The following is a 26,433-nucleotide window of genomic DNA, read 5'->3' on the forward strand; positions in this document are numbered from 1 at the left end:
AAGTTGATGGTGGAAATGTGATTTCTATCCACTTTCATCCTACCATATACACTTACAACACTTTGTCATGTTCCTCTGTATTTTTTCTTAAGTGGAATTCTTTCACTCATTTTAAAATTTTATCAATGTTTTATTACCATATTTCCTAGCAGGTATCTTTCTTAATTGAATATCTCTATTCTTTCTCTCTATACAGTGCCAAAAGCATGCAGGTAGAATTATTAATGTGTACATTTTTGGCACATAGTTACTCCTATATGGCAATTTATTTCTTTTTCTATCTCTTGACCTAATAAATATTGCAAAGAATTAACTGAATATCACAACCAGGCTTGAAATCAGGGAAATGCAGAAAAAATTGGGCTATTAATTTCATTCTGATTTAGATTATATTCTTAATACTTACCGCCCTTCAAATCTATGTTTTAAAAAATCAAATAATGCTTTTTGCATCATATCCGTCACCTGGAATAAAAAAATACATTCACATGTCATGACAAATCTAGATTTTAAAAAATGTAAGACTTTATTTTCAGTTTATTCTGATTCATAATGGGAAAAAATGGAATTCTTCCATTTTTACCCACAATTTCAAAAAACATTGTTTTAAATAACATAAAAGAGATTTATTATATTCATACCTCATATCCCTTTAAAGAAGGCCCCACTAAAACGACGGGTCGCATAGAAGGCACTACATCATATGGAGGGATATGCTCTGTCTGATAAAGATCAAAAAGATAATTCCAACATCTAGTTTCAAAAAAAAAGTTTATTCTTCACATATATTTATTTAACAGAATTGACTGATGTCGTCAAGGTCAAAAATCACTTTGCCTTAGACTTTTCTCCGAAAACATTGTGAAACTATTATATGAATATTATTGATATTTCCAAGAATGTAAATGCTTCTATCCAACTTTATTTGCAGAGTGAATTTAAATTGTATTTTGAATTGGAATAATTATTTAGGAGGGCTAAGACAATGACTATAAAAGAAACCTCAAAAAGTAAATGAAAAGATTTCATTGACTCTGCAAAAATACATTTCCAACTATTATTCAAATCTAGGAAATACAATCAAAGGATCTCAAAGAATCTCAATCTCAAAGAATAATACTGTAAAGTATGGTCAAGAAGCAAACAGAAAAAGAAAATAGTTTTCTTTCATCCATCAATATAAATTTGAAATTTATTAAATCCTAATGATACTATTTTGAAATGCCATTGCCTACAACTACAGGATTTAGTTCAATGGTAATAGGAATCCAGATGTATAGCTATAACTGAACTCTAAATGTATGAAGAATCCTGTGCAATACTTTTTTCTCTTCCTAGATCACCCTGGCTTACGTCAGAAAAGTCTCAAGATAATCCATTCTATTTTATAAATTACATGTTTACAATATATATATCACAGTATATATCAATAAGTAATTGATAATGAATGTGTAAATATTAAATTATATGAAATTGGTAAAAAAAAGTCCTGTAGTTGAAGGGAAATAAAGAAACAAAAACAATAACCACCCTGAATGCTCGTTTTGAAATTTTGATGTTTTCTTGCAGAGTGCAATGTATGTCAAATGCAAAACTACCAACCTGGGAAAAGCTTACATGTAGGTATACCAGATTTATTTTTCAAGAACCAACACAGTATAAATATATAAGTCAACATTACAGAATGATTTAAAATGATTTGATATATCCACAGCAAAACCACAAAAAGCGATAGGGTAGAATATAATCATGAGAAATCAAGGATAAACATAATACAGCAACAGTACAAAATGCCACGCAAGCAGCAGTCTAAAGTAACCTACCACATGAAACATATATCAATGTTAGAGTTTGTTTTCATTCAATTCACCACATAACTGATAATGTTAAGTAGAATGAGATATAGTGCCCAAGGCATCAAAAGCATGTGAACTTAACTTTTTAGAGTGCCAGATCTCTCTTAATGGTTAGAAGCAAAGCCTATTAATTCGTTGTGTTATAGAAATGCACTATCAGAATTATTCTTGCTAGGTATAATCTTTTGCATGCATTATGTATCAACCTTTAAGAACTATGTCATGACCCTCTTTATATTTAGCAGATCAGGGCCCTGCTGTAATATGTCCATGTCTTATGGTAACTATCTATAAAAGCCTCACGCTAATCATAACCCTTGAAAATTAGGGTAAGTAGGTACAGAAATTACCTTATTTGATGGAATACTGGTACTTGTTAAAATCAATTGTATGCCAGTCTTCAGCTTTTCCCAGCTTTAATTAACTATGCTGTCAGTGGCAATATGTTAAGGGGCTAAAATGGACTACAAGAGACATTCCTTTCTATATTACTCTTTCAAATTCATTCCACAAACTAATGAGGGTGATTTTTCCATCTGATGGGTATGCTTTGATTCATCAGTGAATTAATTAGAATGTCTGTCCAAATTATGGTGAACAAATGTCAACATATCACAGCAATTACCATTGCACCTGGCAATTTTGTTGAGATTTTTGACAGCCCTCTTACAAAAAAAGAGAGAAGAAATTAAGAATAATTAGTAAATAGTGTTACCACCAATAGACTCCATTCCTGATAAGGTGCAATCTTACTGACCTCTACTCAGAAATAAGTCAGCAGATTTTAGAATTTCACAGCATGACTAAGTTTCAGCTAGTTGTGTACAGGATTACTGAGTAAAACCAATAAAAGGAACAGAATTATATATAAGAAAAAATATAGCTGCAACTTCAATAAATAATGTTTTATTCATCATACTTTGCCTCTCAACAAGATGTACCACTGGAGTCTACTAATCTGATCAATTCTATTTTGCAAACTAGTGCCAAAGTGTAGATGATATTGCTCAAGAAATTAATACATCAATAGGTGTTTGTTGAATATTGTATTTTTTAAAAAAAATAAATATAGGGAATTTGTTCTGCCTGGACTGAATTTCTGAGAAAATATGTTATCAACCTTCTCCAATTTAATACCCTCTCAATATGTTAGATTTCAGCCCCCAATCCTGCAGTTTGAGGCCACGTTGGTTAAAGAATTATGAGAGCTGGCACTCACCTCTAAAATGCACTTCTCTTAAGAGAGGGCAATGCACAGTGTAAGCAATTTAAGAATGTATTTGCAGAAAAAGAAATTAAAGATGATTTTATTAAAAAACCCAATTACATTTCAACTGCTTTATAGCAGTTATAGCAAACTCTATAGGGTTTTTTGGAGTATATTAAGAATCCCAGGACGGAGGAAAAGATCATGATGATTTATGTATCTGATACCTTATCTATGGAGTACTTTTAATTAAGAAAGGTGTTGCCAGATTTTATCTATTAGTCAAGATACTACAATATGAGTGCTGAGGAAAAGGCAAGAACAATGGGAAATAATTTATATATGACAATAGGAAAAACTCACAGTAGACCGCCAAAACAAGTCTGCAGTTTTCCACTGGTCTTGCTCATTTGCAGATTTTGCACCTAGTGGATTAGAAGTTTAAATACTGACTAAATTAAAAATTGCAGGTTCTTTTTAAAGAACAAGATGAGTATCTATTTAGATTTAACAAAAATTAGTTATAAAGCTGAATCACAAGTAAAAAAAAAGTTCTGGAAATATGATAAAGAGTAAGCATGCACTAGTGTGGTGCATCATCTGGTCTTGAAGGTTTACTTCCATGGATGTTTTAAAATATTCCCTCAGCTGCTTATTATTCCATCAAAAAGGAAAAGTACCATAAGCAATTAGGACTCAGTCACTCACAGGGCCTAGTCTGCCATTTTATGGGATCAGCCAGCTGTTTGATGAGTTTATTTGTTTGTATTAAAATGATTGTGTAATATAAATTGTATGTGATGATGCTAATGATGCCAGTGGCAGATTAAATATAGCTTCTGTCAGCGCAAACTTACCGATTTCTGTTTCTGCTTAGCTATAGCAGCATGAAAAAGAAACAAAGAACAACAAAGGCATGCACGTTATTGTCCTGTCAAGAGACACACAGTCAACAGGACTCAAATGTAACACAGTGCAGTGAGCAGGTGTACAGATGGCATCTTGGAAGTAGGTGTTACCTTCTTAAAGAAGGGCATTCTTTTCTCTTTGGAATGGGGTGATGTGACAGTGTTTGCACTGGGTTTGGGGGAGCGATGGTTTGCTGGAATATCAATTTCTTCTGCCTCTAAACCAGTGGCATCTATATCTATAGCTATATACAGATAAATGATATAAAATTATGAGACAGGAAGGAGAGGTACATATTAAAACAGTAGTGTTGCATGTCAGATCCATCAAACAGAAGGAGAAAATGGGAATTCTAAAAAATATACTACATCAGAATTAAGTATGTACATTCAGAGTAATATACCATATACACGGGCAGATAAACGAAGAATTTTATGTGTCAAAATACACCCCAAAAGTTGGATTTAGCTTACTCACACATTGGCTTATCTGCAAGTATATATGGTAATACTTTTTTAAATTACCCGTACATACTTCTAGATAAACCCTTCCTTGGATAAGCCAATCCTCAGAATTTTAACCAAAATATCATGAAAAATGTGGCACACATATATGCCAATTGCGAAAATGAAAACATAGTTTTGAGGGTCGGCTTACTGACAAAGTGGTTATATATGAATATATATATGGCAAAAGTATAAATTATATCTAATATTTGGTCATATACTGAAAATCATACTTCCTGCTGGAATCAAAATCATAGGAGGATTAAGTTTTGGACCATGACGAAAATAAAGAAAAGTCAATTATTATATACTGAAAATCATACTTCCTGCTGGAATCAAAATCATAGAAGGATTAAGTTTTGGACCATGACGAAAACAAAGAAAAGTCAATTATTTTGTTCTCTCAAGAAATGAATGTAAATCAGTATTGCAGATAAAATAATTATAAAATTTAAAAATCTCTCTTGTGTAAATATTAATATATTTGTTAGGATATGGTATAAGTCTAACAAGTTGTCCAGGCAATATATGTGTTCTATAACTTTAAATGTATTCTGTAACTTTAAATGTAATGCTGAGTAATTGTACTGCTGAGTCCTTGTAATGACTAATGACTGCTGACTAACTGCTGACTGCAATTATCATAATTGTACTGTTGAGTCATTGCACTGCTGACTTCACTTATTTTAAGTGGATAATTACTAATGTAAACTGTATATAAGAAGGAAGCCGAGCTATAGTCATTGTTGGACCTGCTCTCATCATTGCTTGACTTGCTGCTTGACTGGAACTGTTGATTGAAACTGTTACTGTCGTCTGTGAAGAAGTGGATGGATCTCCTATCATTGTGATTTGTTACCAGGGTTGAATTGCTGTTTATTACCAACTGCTGTTTGTATGGTAAGAAAATATCTGTAACTTTGGACTGATTTGAATGGCTAAAGACTTGGATTGATTAAAAAGACTATGAAACTGTTTTTCACTACAAAGTAAAAGCTTTGTTAAACCAGTTTGTATGTATTGTATTCATTGCTCTCAGTCCCGTGCACTTACTGTGCACTTACTCTCCTGGTTGGCAACACAACAATATCCTTAACAATATTGTATAGAGAAGGAATTATATCTAATAAATTGGTTTTGCACAAATCACAGCAGTTTTAAACAGCTGTAATTTATTTTTTTTATCAATGAAAATCTAATGTAATTATGTGGGAAGTTAGAAAGTTACCTAGATTTCCATTTCAACAAACTAAAGCTTTGCTCAAGTTTAAATGAACATATTTCACTTAAATATATTTGTATTATGCATGTACTGGTATTAAACAAATCAGAACAGACTATCAATTTATTTTAATCCTTGCAAAGCATTCAAATGACAAATGAAGTTTTTTTAAAAGAAGTATAATTATAAGGACAATTTGCTCTTTTAATATTATTATCAGTACAAATACTCTTAAGTGTTTTTAAAATTATGCTATTTTATGCAACATTGCAAGATTAATCAGTCAGAAATTAAGCTAGTATTATCCATGAATTCAAATAGAAATACTGTGTGTGTTTTATATTTGAATGACACACAAAGCCACTAGGAATGATTCATAAATCATGACCAGAAGTTGCATTATGCTAGCCACTTTTGAAAGGAGTGGCTTCCAATTGAATATGGAATTCAACAGATTTGTGACAATTGTTTTACAATTAAGTTTGATGTGCAAACATAAAACTTAATTATTTGAGAAATTTTAATCAACAAATAATGCAACAAGTTTACTGGAGTATTGAAATCTTTGTTTTTACTTCACCATGAAACATTTGGTTGAAAGAACAGAAGTTACATCCAAGGTTTAATTCCCATTTTCAACCTTTAGGAAGGCACACCTTGCCTCATGAAGTTAAAACAGCTTTTATTTTTATTTTGTTTTTTTTTAAAGTTATTTAACATATTTTAACATGGTGAATATTTAATATTAATATTGTAATAACATTGGATGATGTTTTGAGAGTTTATTTTTAAAGTATTGTATGTAATTGTCTTGACTATATTATGTATTATGTAGAAAGGAGCTCAGGTTGCATAAAGCTTGGGACAAATGAGTTTGAAAAATTGCCTTTTACTTCATGAAATCATCCAGGCTCTACCAGCATTACTTAAAGCCCTATAGGTTGTCCTTGACTTACAATTGAGCCCAAAATTTATACTGTTAAATACTGTTACATTTGTTAAATGAGTTTTACCTCATTTAACAACTTTTCTTGCTACAGTTGTTAAGTGAATCACTGCAATTGATAAGTTAGTAACCCGGTTATTAAGTGAATCTGTCTTTCCCATTGACTTGGCTTGTCAAAAGATTGGAAAAGGTGATCATATGTCCTTGGGACACAGCAAGTCATAAGTATGAACCAGTTGCAAAACATCTGAATTTTGATCACATGATCATGCAAATACTGCAAAGGTCGTAACTGTGAAAAATTGTCATAAGTCACTTTTATCAATGCCATTGTAACTTTGAATGGTCACTAAATGAACTGTTGTAAGTACATACTCCTAAAGTTAATAAAAGTGATAGTTGAAGGAGAATTCAAGGATAGGAATACCACAACCAGTGGTTTGGAATTTTGTTTTTAAGGAAATCAAGTTAGTCTTTTGTAACTAATGTTAAAAAGACAAATAAAAAACATACTGGTCTATCAAAATTTAAGTGTTTAATATTCTATTTCATTATATAGTTTTGACTGGTTTTACTGTGATGCATATATATTTATGAAGCTTTTCTATGGGATTTATTAATTTGTGTTTTAGTGCAAGGCTACTTTATTACTTCTTGTAAGTTCTGTAGAATTCATGTTGTTTGGAGACCACCGTGTTCTTTATCCAAAATATTTATAATATAATATTATAATAATATAAGAAAAGCAAATAATTCTTACAATTATAATAACCTTTCAAGGATACAGACAAGAAGAATCAAAATCACAAAGTGTTATTTAAAGTAAAAATAATAAAATAATAATAAAAATCCACATTAAAAATAAATATTTAATACATTTTGCAGTAAAATTAAATCCTGTTAATTATGTTATGTTAAAGGTAAAGATAAATATTTCCCATGCCCAATCATGTCTGACTATAGGGGATCTCAGTTTTTCAGTCAAGGAAATCAGTGTTGTCCAAAGACATTTCTGTGGTCATGTGGTCAGCAAGACTATATGCTGAGGTGCATGGAATACTGTTTCCTTCCCACCAAAGTGGTACCTATTTATCTATTTGCATTTGCATTCTTTAACCTGTTAGGTTTGCAGGAGCTGGGGCAAGTAACGGGCAATCTCATTGAATGGCATTCAGATCTTGAATTCGGGCTGTCAGCTTTCCAGCTAATAACTCACCGTCTTTAACCGCTGAGCCATCATGCTCCCATAAATTATGTTAAAAGCATCTATTACTGCAGTCATCTATTACAGTAGCATCAAAATTAGTTATTTCATGGTAGGAAACTCTTCTATTTTGTAGATTTAAAACAATTTCTTTCTGTTTTTAAAATTAAATGTGGCTACACTGTTTACACAAACCAAGAATGTTTTAACAAAATTTGAAAACATTCAAAACAACAGTATCGCGGGCAATCAATATTAACATTTCCATGTTAGAGACAAAGAAAACAAAGAGAGACTCATAATCAAGGCATTAGCTCTACAAGCATATTACAATAAAAGTTATGGAAATGGATGAATTCACTAATTCATTTTTTGCATTCCCTAACTTAAATCTCTTCAGAGGAAGTTGTAGAAAATCTTGCTGGACCTTATTTTCCATATTTTCCAGTAAGATAGTAGAATGATATAATGTAAGAGTTGTAAGTAACCTTGGGGATAATATATTATCACCTGTGGGAAATCCACAGGCAGTACATGACAACAAATTCAATTATAATTAGAATATAGACTTGTATGCCAGATATTATGTAATCCCCTTTAAAAAATATTTACATGATTGACGATCAATTCTGCTATACAAGATATAAATACATGATATTCTGCATAAAAATAGTACAATCTCTCATTATTGATGCTAGTAAGATTACATTTAGTAATTTATCAAAGATGCTATCAATTGATATTGGATGTTGTCTAGTTATTCATTTAGTTAAAAAAATTCAGTTAAGCAATCTTATGGCTTTATAATATTTTCAATTGTTCTGTTCAATTGTGAACAATTCTTGGACACTGCCTAAACAAGTTCCTGCAGTTTTCTTGACAAGGTTTTCCAAAAGTGGTTTGTCACTGTTTCCTTCCCAGGGTTGATGCTTTGACCACTATAGCAAATTGGGTCTCACATTATTTATATACCAAATTACTTTAACACAAACATGTGAATTAACTCTATCAATTCATTATTAAATGTATCTTCTGTCACAATTTTAGCATATGCACAAAAATATATTATTTAACCTTTTTGAGACGTTAAACTTGCTAATAAATTTTTGGAAAAGTTAATGGTTTCCACCACTAAAAATATTTGCCTCTTGATTGAAAAGTATAAAGTATATCGATAAAGGCATATTAAGCTGACCATAGTAAAGAACATATGACCCCTTACCAGATGATGGAGGTGTAGACTTTCTGGAACTGGGTACTACATCACCCAAACTAGATGATGAATTTCCTCCTGATTTACTAGAGTAAACAAATAAACAAACAGACTTTTGATTATCTCATAATTTGCTTGAATCAGTACCAAGAGATAATATTATAGTTTTCTCCTTGAATGCTTATAGAATTATAATAATATGTATTATAGAATTACAGTATGGCAAACCACAAGGAAAATGTAAACAATCTATCTGTATAAATAATTATACAGTATAATGAAGTGCTTTAATGTATATTTAAAATGACTCCAAAATCCAAAATCACAGTCAAGATAGACTTTTATTGCTATGTAACTTACCAAAAATTAATCTTTAAATATTAAACTGAATATCTTATTATTTCCAATTTTTTTTTAATGGCTCTTCTTCAATGTGATCATTTTCCACAGGTGTCACTTATGCAACACCTTTATATGATGAGTGATTGTATTACTGCTGGATGTAACTCGTATTTTCTACTGGTGATTTGTGAAGTCAGATATGGCTTCTATATATGAACTAAGAACTTTGAAACTTTCAAGAAAATGAATTAACAGGCTAGGAGAGACAATAATTTTGCTTTGCTGGAAAGACTTCAGCAAAGACTTATTGACTACAATTAAATTGGAATACCACTGGAATACTCCCTCTTCCTATTTCCAGAGTTATTATTTACAAGTCAGAAACTTTCTATTGAATAAATTGGAGCCTTTATATTGATTAAAAATGTAACAGTTCAAGTAGAATTAAATCAACATAAAAAAATCACAAGGACTTTGAACAAATAGTTATGTGATTTCTATACTAAAAGATATACAGTGCATTCTCCATTGTGGGTGGAGACAGCAGCCAGGTTGGGGGTGTGCTTGTCTGTTCAGGTTGATAGACTGAGCCTGTCATAGTTGTTAAGTCCCACCCTTGCTACTGGGTAGACCCAGCTTTTGGCTCAGTCTTCAGTCTGGACAGGCATGTGGAACTGTTCCTCTGGCCTTTTTCTGACTATTTCTTGACTTTCACTGTCATCTGGTTCCTGATTATTTTTAGTATTGCTGGTTTGACTTGGACTGTTACTCGGATTAGAGTAAGAGTAAGAGATTTCATCTCTTCTACGAACTGTAAGACCTTTGAACCCCAGTAACTGACTTGTTCAGTTATCTGTGGAAGATTTCCCTCAGCCCTTTGCCCCACCTCATTACCTGACCCTCTGTGTACTAGTTTGGGGTCTGTGGAGCTTCGCGCCCCCGTGGGGAGGACTGCCAGCCTTACAGGGCTGCTGGGCCATAAGTAACGGTTGCGGAGTTTTCGCGCTCCCCTGTGTATCCTCGGGTGGCCATTTTGTTTTCGTTTACTGCCGGAGCTTCATTGCACCTCTCTGTCATCGCTAAAGCACTGTGATGGTTTGACTTCGCTCACAATAGCCAGCTAGCAGAGCTTCGCGCCCCCAACTGTAGCTATTTCAGTGCCTGCACAGTCTGACCGCTTGGAAATGCCGCAGCAGAGGTTCGCGCGCCGCAGATTGTATTTGGTGCAAAAATCAGCTGAAGAGGGCTGTCAGTCCAGGCATCACTTCGCACTCCTCATCGTGCATTTTTCACTCTAACAAGTTGAGCTGCGACGATTGGCAGTTCCCAGGGGCATTCGAGGGGCTTCGCGCCCCCATTGCTGGCATTGCCGACAACCCAGCAGGGAGGGCGATCTCTTGTGGAGTTGGTATGCTCCCCATTAGCACGATTCGCGCAGGGCTTATTTACATCGTTCCCAGCAATTCAGTCAAAAGCCCAATCGCCCCAATATTGAGTGGAGTTCTTTGCGCTCCTTATACTTGCTGTCTAACCCCTTGGCTCCTCCTTTTCCCTCAGCACTACTTGCGCTTATTTTAGGCCTCCAGTCTTCGACCTGTGCCTCCTTCCTGGCCTTGCCAGTCTGTGAGACACTTGGCACTAATTCTGGGCATTATCTGAATTTGTGAGCTGCCAGGTATTCCTCATTCACTGACTGTCTTGTTTACTGACTGCATGTTACCTGACACTATGCCCAAGGCTTCTCACAAATCAAAGCATGGCTGGAAGGCGGGGCGCTCTAAAAGCCCTCATCCTCAAGGGAATTCTCATGCCAATGAGGACCAGAATCAGGTCCCTGCATCTAGGCTGAAGAACTCAGGTTCCTCTCGGCCGCAACATACCCCCTCCTCCCACTCTGCACCCTCCTGCGCCGAAGCCCACTGGGATAAGGTACTTAAGAGGATTTGTGCTAAGGCAAGCGGACACCAGCCTTCAGCCATGGAGGCTAATCACGGGGTGCAGGTGGACCAAGTTTCCCTCCAGGATTGCCCGGCAATTATACAGCCAGACAGTTTGTGGGGCTCGGAAGCCGCTCCAGCTTCTGTGCTGCTGGTAGGTCCTCCCCGGCTCCAGTCTCATTTACAGCTTCACCCGAAACAGCATCTGCTCCCTCCCCAGCGGACTTGGGGTCTGGTGTAGTACAGCAATACAATTTCCTGTCGCCAGACCAAATTCAATGGATCATCGTGGCAGCGGTGCAGCAGTCGTTGGTTTCACAATTTCAGCCCACCAGCAGGACAGCCTCTGTCGATCTGGCACTTCTACTTCACGGGTGGATGTTGCGCAGGAGGACGCTCTTTCTATCGAGGCCCTGGACTTCCCGGTTTCCTCCATTTCGAGCCGTAAGTCTTCCCAGGCTGAGGGGGTCTCTCGTGACTTGGATCTGTCAAAGGATGAGGACCTCCCGCTGGACCAGCCCGCATTTATGGGCTTGTTTCCTCAGGCCTTGTTCAAATCCTTGCTGCACAAGGCCGTCACTATGGCCCAACTGGGCTCACCATCTCCAACGCTGGCTCTCCCGGTTATGGCCAAAGGGGCTCTGAATCCTTTGTTCGCTGAACCAGCCAGGCCTGTGGACACCATTCCTACTCCACCACTGTTTTTGGATGTCATCCGTAAGCAATGGTCCTCGCCCGGATCAGCCCCGGCTCCTACGGCAACGGACCAAAGAAATTTCTCTGTGGCACCGGATCTGGCTACCATTCTCCAAGTTCTGGCCATGGATGCACCAGTGGCCACACTCCTTCCACATACAGTGGTCGCGGGCGATCCGGACGAAGGTCTCCGTCCAGAGGAGCGCCGGGCGGAGCAAGTGTTACAACATGTGCACCAAGGCGTCGCTTGGGCCATACGGTCGGCATCTACAGCTCCTTTCTTTAATCGGACCACCCTCCTCTGGCTCTGCCAATTGCAGGAGAATTTGGTCTCTGAAGACGTCCGAGTACGGCAGGATCTGAACAAGATCAACGCAGCGACACAATTTTCAGTGGACGCCACCCTAAACGCCACACGCTTCGCTGCTAAGTCCCTCGCTTCTTCCATTTCCACCCATCGCCTGGTCTGGCTTCGCCACTGGCAAGCTGACGCCAGACATAAGTGGCGTCTGGCATCAGTTCCCTTCACGGGTTCCAAGCTATTTGGGGATCCCCTTGACGCCTTCCTCACTGAGACGAAGGACAAGAGGAAGGTTTTCTCAGTTGTATTCTGTAGGGGGGAGTCGAGATTCCATCCTTCTGTCTCATCCCCAGTCTCGACCCTATGAGGGAGCTAGTTTTGCCACTCCTTCTGCCAGACCACAAGGGAGTTTTCACCCTAGGCAACAGGGCGCTCAAGACAGGGCATCCAGAGGTAGGCCATTTGTTTCCAAACAGCCCTTTTGAGGGAGAGGAAATCGTTCCTTCTGGCGCCGTTAACTGCATCCGGACCCTCCCATAGGGGGCAGATTGGCCCTCTTCACCCACCTTTGGGAGAGTACCACTTCAAATAAATGGATCCTGGCCACCTTAAGATCTGGGTTGGCCATTGAATTTTTCTCCCCTCCCCCGATGTTTTTTGTGCGCTGTCCACTTTCTCATGACAATGTTAAATGGTCCCTTATGGACTTGGCGGTTCAGCATCTCCTTTCTATCAGGGCTATCCAAACGGTACCTGATGATCAAAAGGGGATGGGATTTTATTCCCGTGTTTTTCTTGTACCAAAATCATCGGGAGTGGTGGTGGTGGAGACCTATTCTGACCTTCAACGTTTGAACTGGTATGTTGTATACTGCAAGTTCAAAATGCAGTCGTTACGATCTATTCTCAACAGTGTTAGAAGGGGCGATCTCCTCTCTTCCATAAACCTCACTGAGGCCTATCTCCATATTCCTATCCTCCCCTCCCACAGGAGGTTCCTTAGGTTCTGCTATGGGGGGCACCATTACCAGTATCGGGCCTTGCCCTTTGGCCTTTCATCTGCCCCTCGTACCTTTAGCAAGGTATTGGCTGCCTTGGCAGCATCCCTTAGGGCTAAATCCATTCATCTACAGTGCTACTTAGACGATATCTTAATTTTGTCTTCTACCCCGCAGCAGGTTTCCTCTGATCTGCAGGTTACTCTCCAGACCCTGGCTTATCCATTAACCTGGGAAAGAGCCACCTAGTCCCTACCACTCATTTGCTCCCTCTGGGGGCTCTGATAGATTTGGTGGCGGGGAGGGTTTACCTATCGCATGAGCGACAGGATAGCTTAAGGTCCCTAGTTTCCAAGGTTGAACGGTCTAGACCTACATCACCTCTTGTCCTTTCACAACTCCTGGGCAAGATGATCTAGGCCATCTCAATAATTCCCTAGGCCCAGTTGCACTCGAGGGAATTTCAAAGGTTTCTTTTGCCGTTGCAGAAGGCAGGCAGAGACACTTCATCCGCAAACATTGCCGTTTCCAGGAGGGTGATCAGGTTCTAGGGTGGTGGCAGTATCCAGCAATATCCCGAGGTTGCCTAGTCTTCGACCCGCAGAGAGTGGTGGTGACGATGGATGCCAGCCTTCAGCATTGGGGGGCTCATTGTCTGGGTCAAGTAGCACAGGGCACATGGAGCAGCAACGACGCCCATCGGCCCATCAACTGGCTGGAACTGCGGTCTACCTGGTGCTTCAAGCTTTTCAACACCTTATCTCCAGCTCTCACATCCTAGTCCTCATGGACAATATTATGGCGAAGGCCCATATCAATCATCTAGGGGGCACACGATCCCAATCCCTGATGTTGGAGGCGTTGAGATTGGGCCTCTGGTCGGAGACTCACCTCGGCTCATTGCGCGTGGAACACATTTCCGGCATCGCCAATGTACAGGCAGATTGGCTAAGCCGTCAGCGACTGGATCATGCAGAGTGGCGTCTTCACCCTCACATCTTCCGACAGGTTGCTGCACACTTCGGGACTCCGGTGATCGACCTCTTTGCCACACCGGACAATGCTCAGCTTCCGTGCTTCATTCCGCGCGGTACCCATCACCAAATGCGGAGGCCACCAATGCCCTTTGCTCCCTGTGGCCGCCGGGGCTGCTCTATGCATTTCTTCTGGTCTCCCTGCTCTCCCGGGTGATTCGCAAGTTGTTGCTGGAGCAAGCGGAGCTCATCCTTCTGGCCCCACATTGGCCACGCAGGCCTTGGTTTGTCACTGTCAGTAGACCCTCCTTGGCAGCTTCCTCAATGGGAGGACACCCTGACTCAAGGGGCATTGAGACACTCGGACCTGCAGTGGCTCCATCTGACCACTTGGCAGTTGAGCGGTGTGCCCTAGGAGATGCCAACATTCCGGCAGATGTGATCCGGACCATTCAGGCTTCACGGAGGCCTTCTACAGACCGAATTTACTCGGCCACCTGGCGGGCCTTTTGTACATGGTGTGATCGGAACGGGGTTCAACCCCTCCAGGCCTGGATTGTCAATATACTGGTTTTCCTTCAAGAAGGCCTCTCCAGGGGGCTTTCTCCTAATACATTGCGGAGACAGGTGGCAGCGATCTCATCGATACTTACCTGCAGATCTTTGTCTTCCTTGGCCCAGCACCCCTTGATTCACTGGTTCCTGCGGGGCACTACCAATCTATGCCCTCCTGCTCTACATAGGTACCCTTAGTCCATAGTTATTAATTCTCTTACAGGTGCCCCATACGAGCCCTTGCGGATGGCTAGCCTGCGGCTATTAATGTGCAAAGTTGCCTTTTTGGTAGCTATTACCTTGGCTCGCTGCATCTCAGAGATTGCCGTCCTCTCCATCCGGAATGACCTCTGTGTGTTCCACACGGATTGTGTGGTACTCCGATTGGACCCTACATTTGTGCCAAAGGTCAGTACGACCTTCCACCACATGCAGGAACTTATCCTGCCCAACTTTTGCCCTCACCTGGCTCACCGGCTCGAATGGCAGTGGCATTCTTTGGATGTCCGGAGGGCACTACATGTTTACATTAAGCGGACAGCGGACTTCCGCAGAACAGAATCTTTCTTTGTCTCCTTCCTGCTGGTTTCTCTAGGTTGCAAGGTGTCGTCGACAACCATTGGAAGTTGGATCCGGCAGACGATAGCCACGGCCCACGAACTACATTCCCTACCGAGACTTCCTCAACTGACTGCGCATTCTACCTGCAGTGCTGTGACATCAGCGGCTTGGACCACGCAGGCCTCATTGCTCGAAATCTGCAGGGCGGCGACATGGACTTAGCCTTTTCCCTTCATCCAGCACTATAAACTGGACAAGTTTGCTTCGGCAGATGCCGCTTTTGGTCATAGGGTGCTGCAACGGGTTCTTTGGGGGAGGGTTCTTCGGACCAGCCTGGTCCCCCCCAACTGTAGGGACAATGATCTTTGGTATGTCCAATCCTGGCTGCTGTCTCCACCCACAGTGGAGAAGGGGCGTTGGTCCTACCTGAGACCCATCTTCTCGTTGGGTGGAGACAGCAGCCAGACCCTCCCTTTGCCAATCTGGTCTCTATCTCTCTATCCATTCTTTCCTTTCTTGCTTGGTCTCCCACACGTCAAGCCTGTCTTCTTGTCTTCACCAAAAGCTGGGTCTACCCAGTAACAAGGGCGGGACTTAACAACTATGACAGGCTTAGTCTTTCAACCTGAACAGACGAGCACACCCCCATCCTGGCTGCTGTCTCCACCTAATGAGAAGGTGCGTCTCAGGTAGGACCAACGCCCCTTTTAGAGAACTTCTGGAAAAGAATTAAGGTTTTTTTTTTACATATCCCCCAGTTTAGGCAGAATTTTTACTATAGGATTGTGCATATCTTCTCTTGATCATACACATATGGCTTTTTAAAGGTGTTTTTTTTTTTTAAATTAAGGGTTCTTAGGAAAAAGTTTTGCCAAAGATACATATAGATCCTGACAGCAGAGAATATTTGTAACTCAGAGTTGAACTGTTGAATCCTTGCTAGCACTGATGATGTTACTGGTAACATGGTAATGAAATGTCTACACAGAAAACATCAAGGAGTCCATGATACATATAGATATATAAATATGTGATATATAAATATGTGAAACTGCAGAAATACAATTTAAAAGTTTGTTTTAAAAGGATTTGTGGTCCATAATACAGTTATTTCCTACACAAACTATTACATTACATAGTTTAATTAGATAAAACTAATGGACCTAGAGTTCTTACTTAAGGCACAAATAGATCAGACTTGAATTATCCTACATCAGACACATATACAGGCATAACTCTCTTGAGAACGCTATAATACTGGGAAAGATAGAAGGAAAGAGAAGGACAGCCAACAGCAAGGCAAATTGACTTGATTTGAGTAGCAATTGGTATACTTTTGTAAGTCTTGAAGGATCAGACTATAGACAAATCATCTAGGAGAAAATTTATTTGGTTTCAGAAGGCAATCTTGGCAGTATGTTCAGAATATGAGAGGACAGGTCTTAATTTTATTTTTTTATTAATTTTATTTTACAACATTTAGAAATATTCTAGTTGTGATTTCTTTTAGCTAGAAGCATATTATTTAAGACAGTAAAATTTATTTTACTTTATTTATTTATTTATTTTATTTATTGGTTCGATTTATATGCCGCCCTTCTCCGGAGACTCAGGGCGGCTTACAATGCGTTAAGCAATAGCCTTCATACTTTTGTATATACCTGCTTAGTAGGGCTTTCGCCCCCCCCTAAGCTGTGTTCTTTTTTTATACAAAGTCAGCTTATTGCCCCCACAATCCGGGTCCTCACTTTACCTACCTCAGAAGGATGGAAGGCTGAGTCAACCTTGAGCCTGGTGAAATTTGAACTCATAGTAATTGCAGGCAGCTGGCAGCTAAGTGCTACTTAACAGCACTTTAGTCCGCTGCACCACCAAGGCTCAAAATGTCAATATAAACCCTGAATACTATCAAAATTAATTCTTTCAATGTAATAAATGGCAGGCAATGGTAATTACATACCAGAATATCTGTTATTCCCTGACTAAGTAATTTTGTATGCATTTTAATAACAATAAAATTATATTGCAGCGTCTACTCTGAAATTGCTGCAGCTAGACAGAGTGACCACTCAAAGGTGACAAAGGGAAAATAAAGAAATAATGCTTTTCATATGATTTTTCACTCTTAAACAGATGATTAGCTAGTTGAAATAATGTGGCTGACTTCCTCTGTTTGACATTAGGACTGAACTTCTGATAATGAGAAGCAAGTTCTAATAACACATCTGTAGTTTCAAATGTCCCGGTGCCTGGAGGCCGTGCGGATCTGCATGGGGAGAAACAGACTCCGACTCAACCCCTCCAAGACTGAGTGGCTGTGGCTTCCGGCGTCCCGATATAGCCAGCTGGTGCCATCGCTGGCTATTGGGGGTGAGTCATTGGCCCCCACGGAGAGGGCTCACAACTTGGGTGTCCTCCTGGACGTGCGGCTGTCTTTAGAAGAGCATATGACGGCCGTGGCCAGGGGGGCTTTTTATCAGGTTTGCCTGATCTGCCAGTTGCGTCCATTTCTGGATCGGGACTCCCTGCGCACGGTCACTCATGCCCTCGTCACTTCCCGACTGGACTACTGCAATGCTCTCTACATGGGGCTCCCCTTGAAGAGCATCCGGAGGCTCCAGCTGGTCCAAAATGCGGCCGCTTGGGTGATTATGGGAGCGGCGGGGTGCTCCCATGTAACTCCTCTCCTGCGCGAGCTGCATTGGCTCCCAGTGGTCTTCCGGGTGCGATTCAAGGTGTTGATTCACATCTTTAAAGCGCTCCATGGCTTAGGACCTGGGTACTTACGGGACCGCCTTCTGCTACCGACAGCCTCCCACTGTCCAGTAGATCCCACAGGGCGGGGCTCCTCGGGGTGCCGTTGGTCAGACAACGTTGACTGGCTACCCCCCCGGGGGACAGCCTTCTCAGTGGGGGCTCCTGCCCTCTGGAACAAGCTGCCCCGGAGGTACGGAGGATCCCGGACTTGCGCACCTTCCACCGTGCCCTGAGGACTTTCTTATTTCAGCAAGCCGGGCTAGCCTAATTTTAATGGTTTTAAATTTTAAATTGGATTTTAATGGGATGTTTTTAATTGTGGGCCAAAGTATTTAATCTGGTTTTAAATTGTTTTTAATTTTTATATTTATGTATTTGATCTTAGCTGTTAAGGCCCTGAGTCCTTTGGGAGAAGGGCGGTATATAAATATAACAAACAAACAAACAAACAAAATGTAAGAAGGATAGAGGAAATGAAGTACCACCATTATAACATGAAATATTATCTTTTTCCCGACAGCTTCATTGTTTTAACATAAAACCTAAGGAAGGTATTCTGGTCAATAAAGCTTTCTGATTCTGTACTATAAAACAATAAAACAAATTTAGATTCATGCCAAATTTTGTTAACACAGTTAAATTGCTGGGACAGTAGTAATTTTCAAGAGAGAAGAGAACAGAAGTAGTCTTGCATGTTCTTATAGCAATTTCATGAATTATTCATGAAATGAATAATTCAGTGATGTCATAATGTTTTCCATTTTTCACTCAAGTAAAAAATGGTATGTGAACATCAGCAAGCTATAGCTGCCTAAAGACAGTCAAAACCTTTCCTAGGATTAAAGGATTAAAAAGACCAAAATGAACTTTTTGGGGGCCAGACATGATGATCAAGAGATGATATAGCAAAGAGAGAGACTTTATAGTCTCTATATAGAGGGACTTTTTGATTTATAGACTATAGCTTGGCCTTTAATACCATCTTATCAGGAATTCTCATTGAAAAGCTGATTGACCTGAATTTCCTTCTCCTCATTTGTGACTGGGTCAAAGACTTCCTGATGGATTGTGCACAAATAGTAAGGGTTGGGTCTCTGACATCTTCCACCCTGAAGCTCAGCACAGGCTCCCCTCAGGGCTGCATGCTCAGCCCCTTCCTGTACTCGCTGTACACATATGACTGCATATCCTTGAATCCATCTAACGTCATAATAAAGTTTGCAGATGACACAACGGCATTGGGGCTTATAACTGGAGGGGAAGAAGTCCAGAAGGTATCCATATGCTGTTCAAAAAACAACTTACATCTAAATACTAGCAAGACAAAGGAGATGGAACGTTGGTCTTACCTGCTACGATCCTTCTTGTTGAGTGGTGGCAGCATCCAGGAAAGGGTTGTCCTTGTACGCTAGCGAATGGGACTGAGACTGTCAAGTTGCGAGGACATGCCTCCACCAACGGTCCCCAGCTTTGTCGAAGGAATAGCGACAGTCTTGACGTGTGTTGACTCAGAAACAAGTAAGAAACAGTTAAAAAACAAACAAACAACAGAGCCAACCACCAACCAGCGGACCAGGGCCAGCTCCGAAACAGGGTGGGGCTGGATGCTGTCACCACTCAACGAGAAGGATCGTATCAAGTAAGACCAATGTTCCTTCTCCATTGTAGTGGTGGCAGCATCCAGGAAAGGGACATACCAAAGCAGTGCTGTCCTTACGGGTGGGCAGGAGCCCGGCCCTAGGTCCCCCTATCAGTGTGCACCCACTGGAGGACCCGCCTCCCAAAGGCCGCCTCTGCAGAGGTATAGGCATCAACTTTATAGTGCCTGATAAAGGGGGACGGGGAGGACCAGATAGCAGACAAACCTCCTCCAGAGAGGCCTGAGTGGCCCATGCTGCACTTGTTGCCGCACTCCGGGTGGAGTGTGCTGTAATCCTCTTGGGCAGTGGAAGGGCCTATATCTCATAAGATTTGGCAATACACACCCAAATCCAACGGCCCAGGGTCAAAGGATGATCTTGGCCCCAAGGAGGCCAGTTGAAATGAAACAAAAAAAGACTCCATCTTTCGGAATGAAGAAGTCCGCTTTATATAAATCCGGAGTGCCCTCCGCACGTCTAATGTGTGCCACTTATGTTCCAGTGCATGCACCGGATTGGGACAAAAGTTAGGGAGTACCAGCTCCTGGGCCCTGTGAAACCATGAATTAACCTTTGGTAGAAAGGAAGGGTCCAAACATAACACCACCCGGTTGGTATGAAAGACACACAAACCTGGTCGGACAGATAGAGATGCCAGTTCTGAGATTCTTCTGGCAGAGGTTATGGCGACCAGAAATGACACTTTGAATGACAGATATCTCAAAGGGGTGTCTCGCAGGGGCTCAAAGGGGTCCTCCATCAGAGTCTGTAGCACCTTGACAAGGTCCCAGGTCGGGAATCGGTGCACCACTGGAGGCCGGAGATTCACCGCGCCCTTAAGAAACCTCCGAATGTTCTTGTGACGAGCCAAAGAATCCAGCCCCCTACAGGAGAAGACAGAAAACAGCGCCGCCACCTGGCGCTGGTGTGTTAGGCGAGAGCCCCTGGTTCAGACCCACTTGCAAAAAGTGAAGAATCTGGGGCACAGTCACCTGAGTTGGGTCAAGTCCCGACTTATTACACCAAGAGCAGAAGGCACGCCAAGTGGCATCGTAAATTCTGTTGGTTGAAGCCCTCCAGGAGGCTTGGATGGTGTCAATGACCTCAGAGGGATAGTTGTCCCGGCTCAGAGCCCGCCGCTCAAATGCCAGGCGGTCAATTGGAGCCACTGAGGATCCGGGTGGACCAATGACCCCTGGGTGAGGAAAACTCTGTCCGGCGGTATCCTCCAAGGTCTGGCCACTGAAAGTGCCACCAAGTCGGCAAACCAAGGCCGTCAAGGCCAGTGTGGAGTGACCAGGATCACCTCTGCCCACTCTGCAAGAATCTTCCTTACCACCTTCTGTAGGAGGGGCAGCGTTGGGAAGGCGTAGAGCAGCTCTGCCGGCCAAGGGCTGCGAAGCACGCCAATACTCTCTGCTCCCGGAACTGCAAACCTTGAATCTGTCCAGGTGAGCATTGTCCGGGGAGGCGAAGAGGTCCACTTTCGGTCGACTGAAACGCTCCATCAGCTCCTGAAACAAATCCGGATGCAGACACCTCTCTGCGTGGTCAATGGTGGCCCTGCTAAGCCCTGCCTGAACATTGGCCGTTCCTGCAATGTGCTCTGCTCGTAAGGAGATCTGGAGCTACTCTGCCCAGAGACAGAGCCGCTCAGCCTCGTCCATAAGGATCCTGGACTGAGTGCCACCTTGCCTGTTAATGTGGGCTTTGGCGGCCACATTGTCCATGAGAACTAGAATAGGCCTACCAACCACCAGATCCTGGAACTCCTGAAGGGCCAGATGGACCGCCCTAAGTTCTAACCAATTAATATTATGGGCCAACTCTGGCTGGGACCACCTGCCCTGGGCCACCCTCTCCCGTAGGTGGGCTCCCCAGCCATAAAGACTGGCATTGGTTGTCACTGTCAGCCTCTCCGGGTCTCGAAACGTGCAACTCTTGGTAATCGCCTGGGAGACCCACCATTCTAGGGAACATAAAACACCTTAGGGGGCACACTAACTTTGTAGAGGGATGAACCAGTGCCTGCCCTCTGATAAGGGAGGAGAAACCACTGAAGAGGCCTAGCGTGTAACCGTGCCCATGGTACAATTGAAATGCAGGACACCATCTTGCCCAGAAGCTTCGACAGCGTAGCCAAGGGCACAACATGTGCCCTAGACACGAGGAGGACCAGGTCCACCAAGCTCGCTTGACGCTCCTGGGACAGATACACCCTGCACTCAATGGTATCAATCTCTGCCCCCAGATGAAGAAGTCGAGTGGTAGGAGTTAAATCACTCCTTTTTAGATTAACAGAAAACCCGTGCTCCTGAAGCACTCGCATGGTGACCTTAAGATCGACACATGCTTGCTCGTGAGAAGAGGATTGTATAAGAATGTCATCCAGATAGCACTGGACAAGCACGGGACAAGCTCACAGATGGGCAGCTAAAGGTGCCAACACTTTTGTGAAAACCCTTGGCACTGACGACAGCCCAAAGGGCAAGGCCCTATACTCATAATGTCGGCCTGAGTAACAGAACTGAAGATACTTCCTGTGACATGGCAAAATGGGGATGTGCAAGTAAGCCTTGGTCAGATCGATTGAAGTGAGGAAGTCGCTCTCCCTGACGCCGTCTAAGATGGATTTAAGGGAATGCATCTTGAACCGCTTGTAGTGATGTAGCGGTTCAGTCTTTTGAGGTCCAGAATAACTCTATACCCCCCCCCCCCCGAGCTTTTGGAATCATAAAGAGGATGGAATAATATCCCATCCTGTGCTCAGACTCAGGAACTGGCTGAACAGCATGGATGTCCAAGGTGCTGAATAGCAGTTTCCATGAGATTCCGTTTAACCGGATTACCCGAAACCGGGCAAGAGATGAAAAACCTCGGGGGAGTGGAGAGGAACTCCAAGGAGAGGCCCGAGCAGACCATCTCCAAGACCCATGCATCTGTCGTGATACCCTCCCAACACCTAGCAAATAAGGCCAGGCGTCCCCCAATGGGAGGGTTCGTGAGGCAACTAACGTTGGCATCGGTAAGGACGGCTCCCTCCCCCTTGAAAGAGCCGCCTAGATGGCAACTGCCTGAACTTCCCAGCCCTATCCTGGGGTTGACCTTGCCTAGGGTGGAACGGGAGCTGCACCCGAAAGGAACTACCACCCCCCTCAGGCCCCCGGAAGGACTGGCTCAGAGGGTATGGAGTTGGTCGGAAATCTGTCCATCGTGCTAGGGAAGGAAGGACCTTATGTTTTTCTTTGGTCTCGATGAGCAGCAGCTCCAGCGAGTCACCAAACAGCTGCTTTCCCGAAAAAGGGGCAGATGCCAGTCGCCACTTCTGCTTGGCATCTGCCTGCCAGTGACGGAGCCAGAGGAGCCTCCTGAAGGCCACAGAGGAAGCAATGGCCTTTGAGGCAAACCTTGCCGCAGCCAGGATGGCATCAGCTGAAAACTCTAAGGTGGCCGACAATTTATTGAGATCCTGATGGGCTCGCAAATCGGTCAGCAGAATCCTGTCCTGAAGCTGCCTCAGCCACAGCAACAAGGCTCGATTAAAGAAAGACGCTGCTGTTGAGGCCTTCACGGCCCACGCTGCCGACTGTTGTACCTTTTTGATGGACTGCTCCGCCCGTCTGTCCTTCGGCCAAAGGGCCTCCTCTAGGGTATCTGATAGGACCGCTGAAGACACCAGTGCTGAGGATTCACTGAGGGCAAATGACCTGCCAGACGAGCTGTACTGGAGGTCTTATATAGTAGTGACTTAAACAAATGAGGGTGAAAGAGCCCAACAACTGAGGGTTGATCAGGGGATAGTTCCTCATCCTCTGAGAGCTCAGGCTCCTCCTCCATGTCCTCCTGCACATCAGAGGCATCTGAAGAAGTAGGGGAATAAGCACCCCAAGAGTGGGTCAGGTCACCTAATAGCTGCCCTTTAAGGGGCACTTCTACAGGCTGAGAAACTTCAGAGCAAAGGGAAGCCTCCCTGCGGCTGTGGCTGTGTCTATGCTGCAGCCCCGCAGCTATGCCCCTCTCTATTGCTTCAGAAATAATGGTTTCCATATTATGTGGAAATTGACCTTGCTGATTATCCCCAGAGGGAATCTGCACAGAAGGCTGGGCCACTGGATTCCCAGCAGGCAATGGCTTGCGTTTAGGAGGCAGTTGCCATGCCACAGGGGCAGAAAAGAGATCAGGGAGGGAACTAGATGGAGCTCTGATGCTGGGCAGATTGCTGATTAAAGACTGCTCAGCAGCACCATCTGGCGACAAAGGCTGCATAAACCTGCTGTCAAAGTCCTCAGTAACCAACTGTCGCTCCTAAAAATGGCGGAAAGCACTTGCCGCCAAGCCCTGAGGGACATCTCTCCCAGAGTCAGAGGCCCTGGCAATCTCCTTTTCTAAAGCCCTCTGACGTCTGGCTGCGTCTTTTTCTGCAGCCTTTGAGGGCTTCGCTGCTCGCTGCGATCTTTTGGAGATCTTTGCGGCTGCCATCCTGCTGGCAGACCTCGAGCCTGAGGTCTCTGCCACGCCAGCAGTCCTCCTGGGGGCCTCTCTCTGCTCACCTTCCTTCTGCCAGGCAGCTCCGCTGCTGGTCCCAGGAGTCGCGTCCGCCATTTTCACGATCCGACGAACAGCTGGGATCAAAGGCTGCCTCCTATGCAGCCACGGAGGCTTCCAAGTGTACTCGCAAGTGAGCAGAGGCTCGGGAATCGGGCCCCTGGTCAGCCGATCACTAGAGGGGCGAAAACCAGCCGTCCACAACTGGCAAAGACTCACAGCAGTCCAGCGGCTTGCAAAGAGTTCGGGCTTCCTCTGACAGCCCAGCCGCTCTTTGGCTAGAAACAGAGCGCGGAGCGTCCCGCCAAGCCAGAATTCAAAGCCCTGCTGGAAAGGGCTCTAGGGTCAGCCTGAGTTGCTCTGTCAGACCCACTGGCCGATGGGCTGACTTGCTGCTGCGCAGCCTTCAGCGGCTCGTGCCAAGGCACTGCCCTCTGGAATAACAGCGACACACTATGCTCTAACACAGCTGTCACTCAACTAACCAAAAATAAAAGAAATAAAAATCAATCAATTTAGCCAAAGGCGTCCAGGAAAGAGAGACCTAGAAAAAAACACGCCTGTCCATAGCTAGGACTGAGACAAAGCTGGGGACCGTTGGTGGAGGCATGTCCTCGCAACTTGACAGTCTCAGTCCCATTTGCTAGCATACAAGGACAACCCTTTCCTGGATGCTGCCACCACTACAATGGAGAAGGTGCTAGATTTCCGGAAGCACAGAGAGGAACCTGCCCCACTGTATATCAAGGGGGATCGAGTGGAGAAGGTTTCCTCTTTTAAATTCTTGGGAGTGCTCATTAGTCAAGATCTCACCTGGAAAAACAACATGTCCCTGGTGGATAGTAAAGCTCAAATGAGACTTCATTTCCTTAAGAGTCCTGCGGAAAAATCAGGTAAAACAATGGCTGATGACTTATTTCCATCGGTCTACGATAGAAAGTGTCCTCACATACTGTATAACAAACAGTATGGTATGCTGGTCTAACAGCTGAGGACAGGAAGGCACTAGAGAGAGTGATTAATTCAGCACAAGAAACCATCGGTTGCCCTCTACCACCACTAGATGACATCGCCAAGTCTCGCTGTTTCAGCAGAATAAGGAAGATACTTAGGGATGATTTACACCCTGGCCAGTGTCTCTTTTCACTTCTACCATCAGGCAGAAGACAATGAAGCATAGCCAGCCGGACAAACAGGTTTAAAAAAGAGCTTCTACCCATGGGCTGTCAGACTCTTAAACACAATCACAATCACTCCACACACATACGGAAACGTATGACTAGTCTTTTTTCCCCCAATTACTTGTATAGGGATTATTCTCTATACTATTTATGTTGTCTTATGTTTTCTGTTATGGACTGCACCAGAGAGGTATATATGATGTACAATGACAATGAAGGCTATACTCTACTGTGCACATTCCTATAGTGAAAATTCTGCCTACACTGGGAGATATGTAAATAGAAATCAACTTTCTTAGATTTTTCACTTTTCTCCTTTCAATTAAAGAAATAATGTTTTTTGTTATATAACTTGATAACAGATCACAGATAATTTCACAGACATTTTTAATTACCTAGAGTAAAATTTTCCTTGCTTAGCTTTTTGTTCATGGTGCATCCTCATGTTTTCTAATTTCACTGGACTTGGTATAAATCCTATTTCACAGCCTTCTTTTACCAATCGTCCTATCCACCAGTCATTGTTAAATTTCTGAAAAAAAGAATGTCAGAATTATTTTGTTGGTATTTGTCAGTATCGATGTATTTTATCAAGCAAGATCAATATATTCAGAAAACTCACTGAGCTCTATTTACTTCATGATTAAATGTGCACAGAATATAGCCTTATTTACATATGTACATTAAACTGTATATCAGCAATTGTACAACCAACATATTTTCAAACTTTTGAATTAAATTTGTCCATGAAATACAACACAGTGAATGGCACTAATAGATTTGTACATGGAATGTCTAGTTGCTGCATAATTCTGGGAATCGAAATCCACACATCTTAAACTTACTGAGGTTGAGGAACAGTGGTCTAGATCTTCATAAAATT

General features: G+C 42.6%; 1 protein-coding gene across 4 annotated transcripts in view; it reads right to left on the reverse strand.

The window, feature by feature from the left end:
• Window positions 1–26,433, reverse strand: part of CACNB2 (calcium voltage-gated channel auxiliary subunit beta 2) — a 219,380-nt gene that overhangs the window by 21,629 nt on the left and 171,318 nt on the right. For 2 of the 4 annotated variants that reach the window (XM_034401954.3, XM_087892841.1), the window contains exons 5-9: window positions 25,946–26,082; window positions 9,073–9,149; window positions 4,083–4,216; window positions 642–722; window positions 407–465 (exon numbers count right to left, since the gene is read on the reverse strand). In XM_034401954.3, coding sequence (XP_034257845.1) covers window positions 407–465; window positions 642–722; window positions 4,083–4,216; window positions 9,073–9,149; window positions 25,946–26,082 — 488 coding nt within the window. Of the gene's footprint in view, window positions 1–406; window positions 466–641; window positions 723–3,426; window positions 3,489–3,920; window positions 3,941–4,082; window positions 4,217–9,072; window positions 9,150–25,945; window positions 26,083–26,433 lie in introns of all 4 variants that reach the window. The other 2 variants (XM_034401955.3, XM_034401958.2) reach the window with 2 other exon arrangements.

Source organism: Pantherophis guttatus, chromosome 4 (assembly GCF_059756535.1).
Source record: "Pantherophis guttatus breed Tessera chromosome 4, ASM5975653v1, whole genome shotgun sequence".
Taxonomy (NCBI): Eukaryota; Metazoa; Chordata; class Lepidosauria; order Squamata; family Colubridae; genus Pantherophis; species Pantherophis guttatus.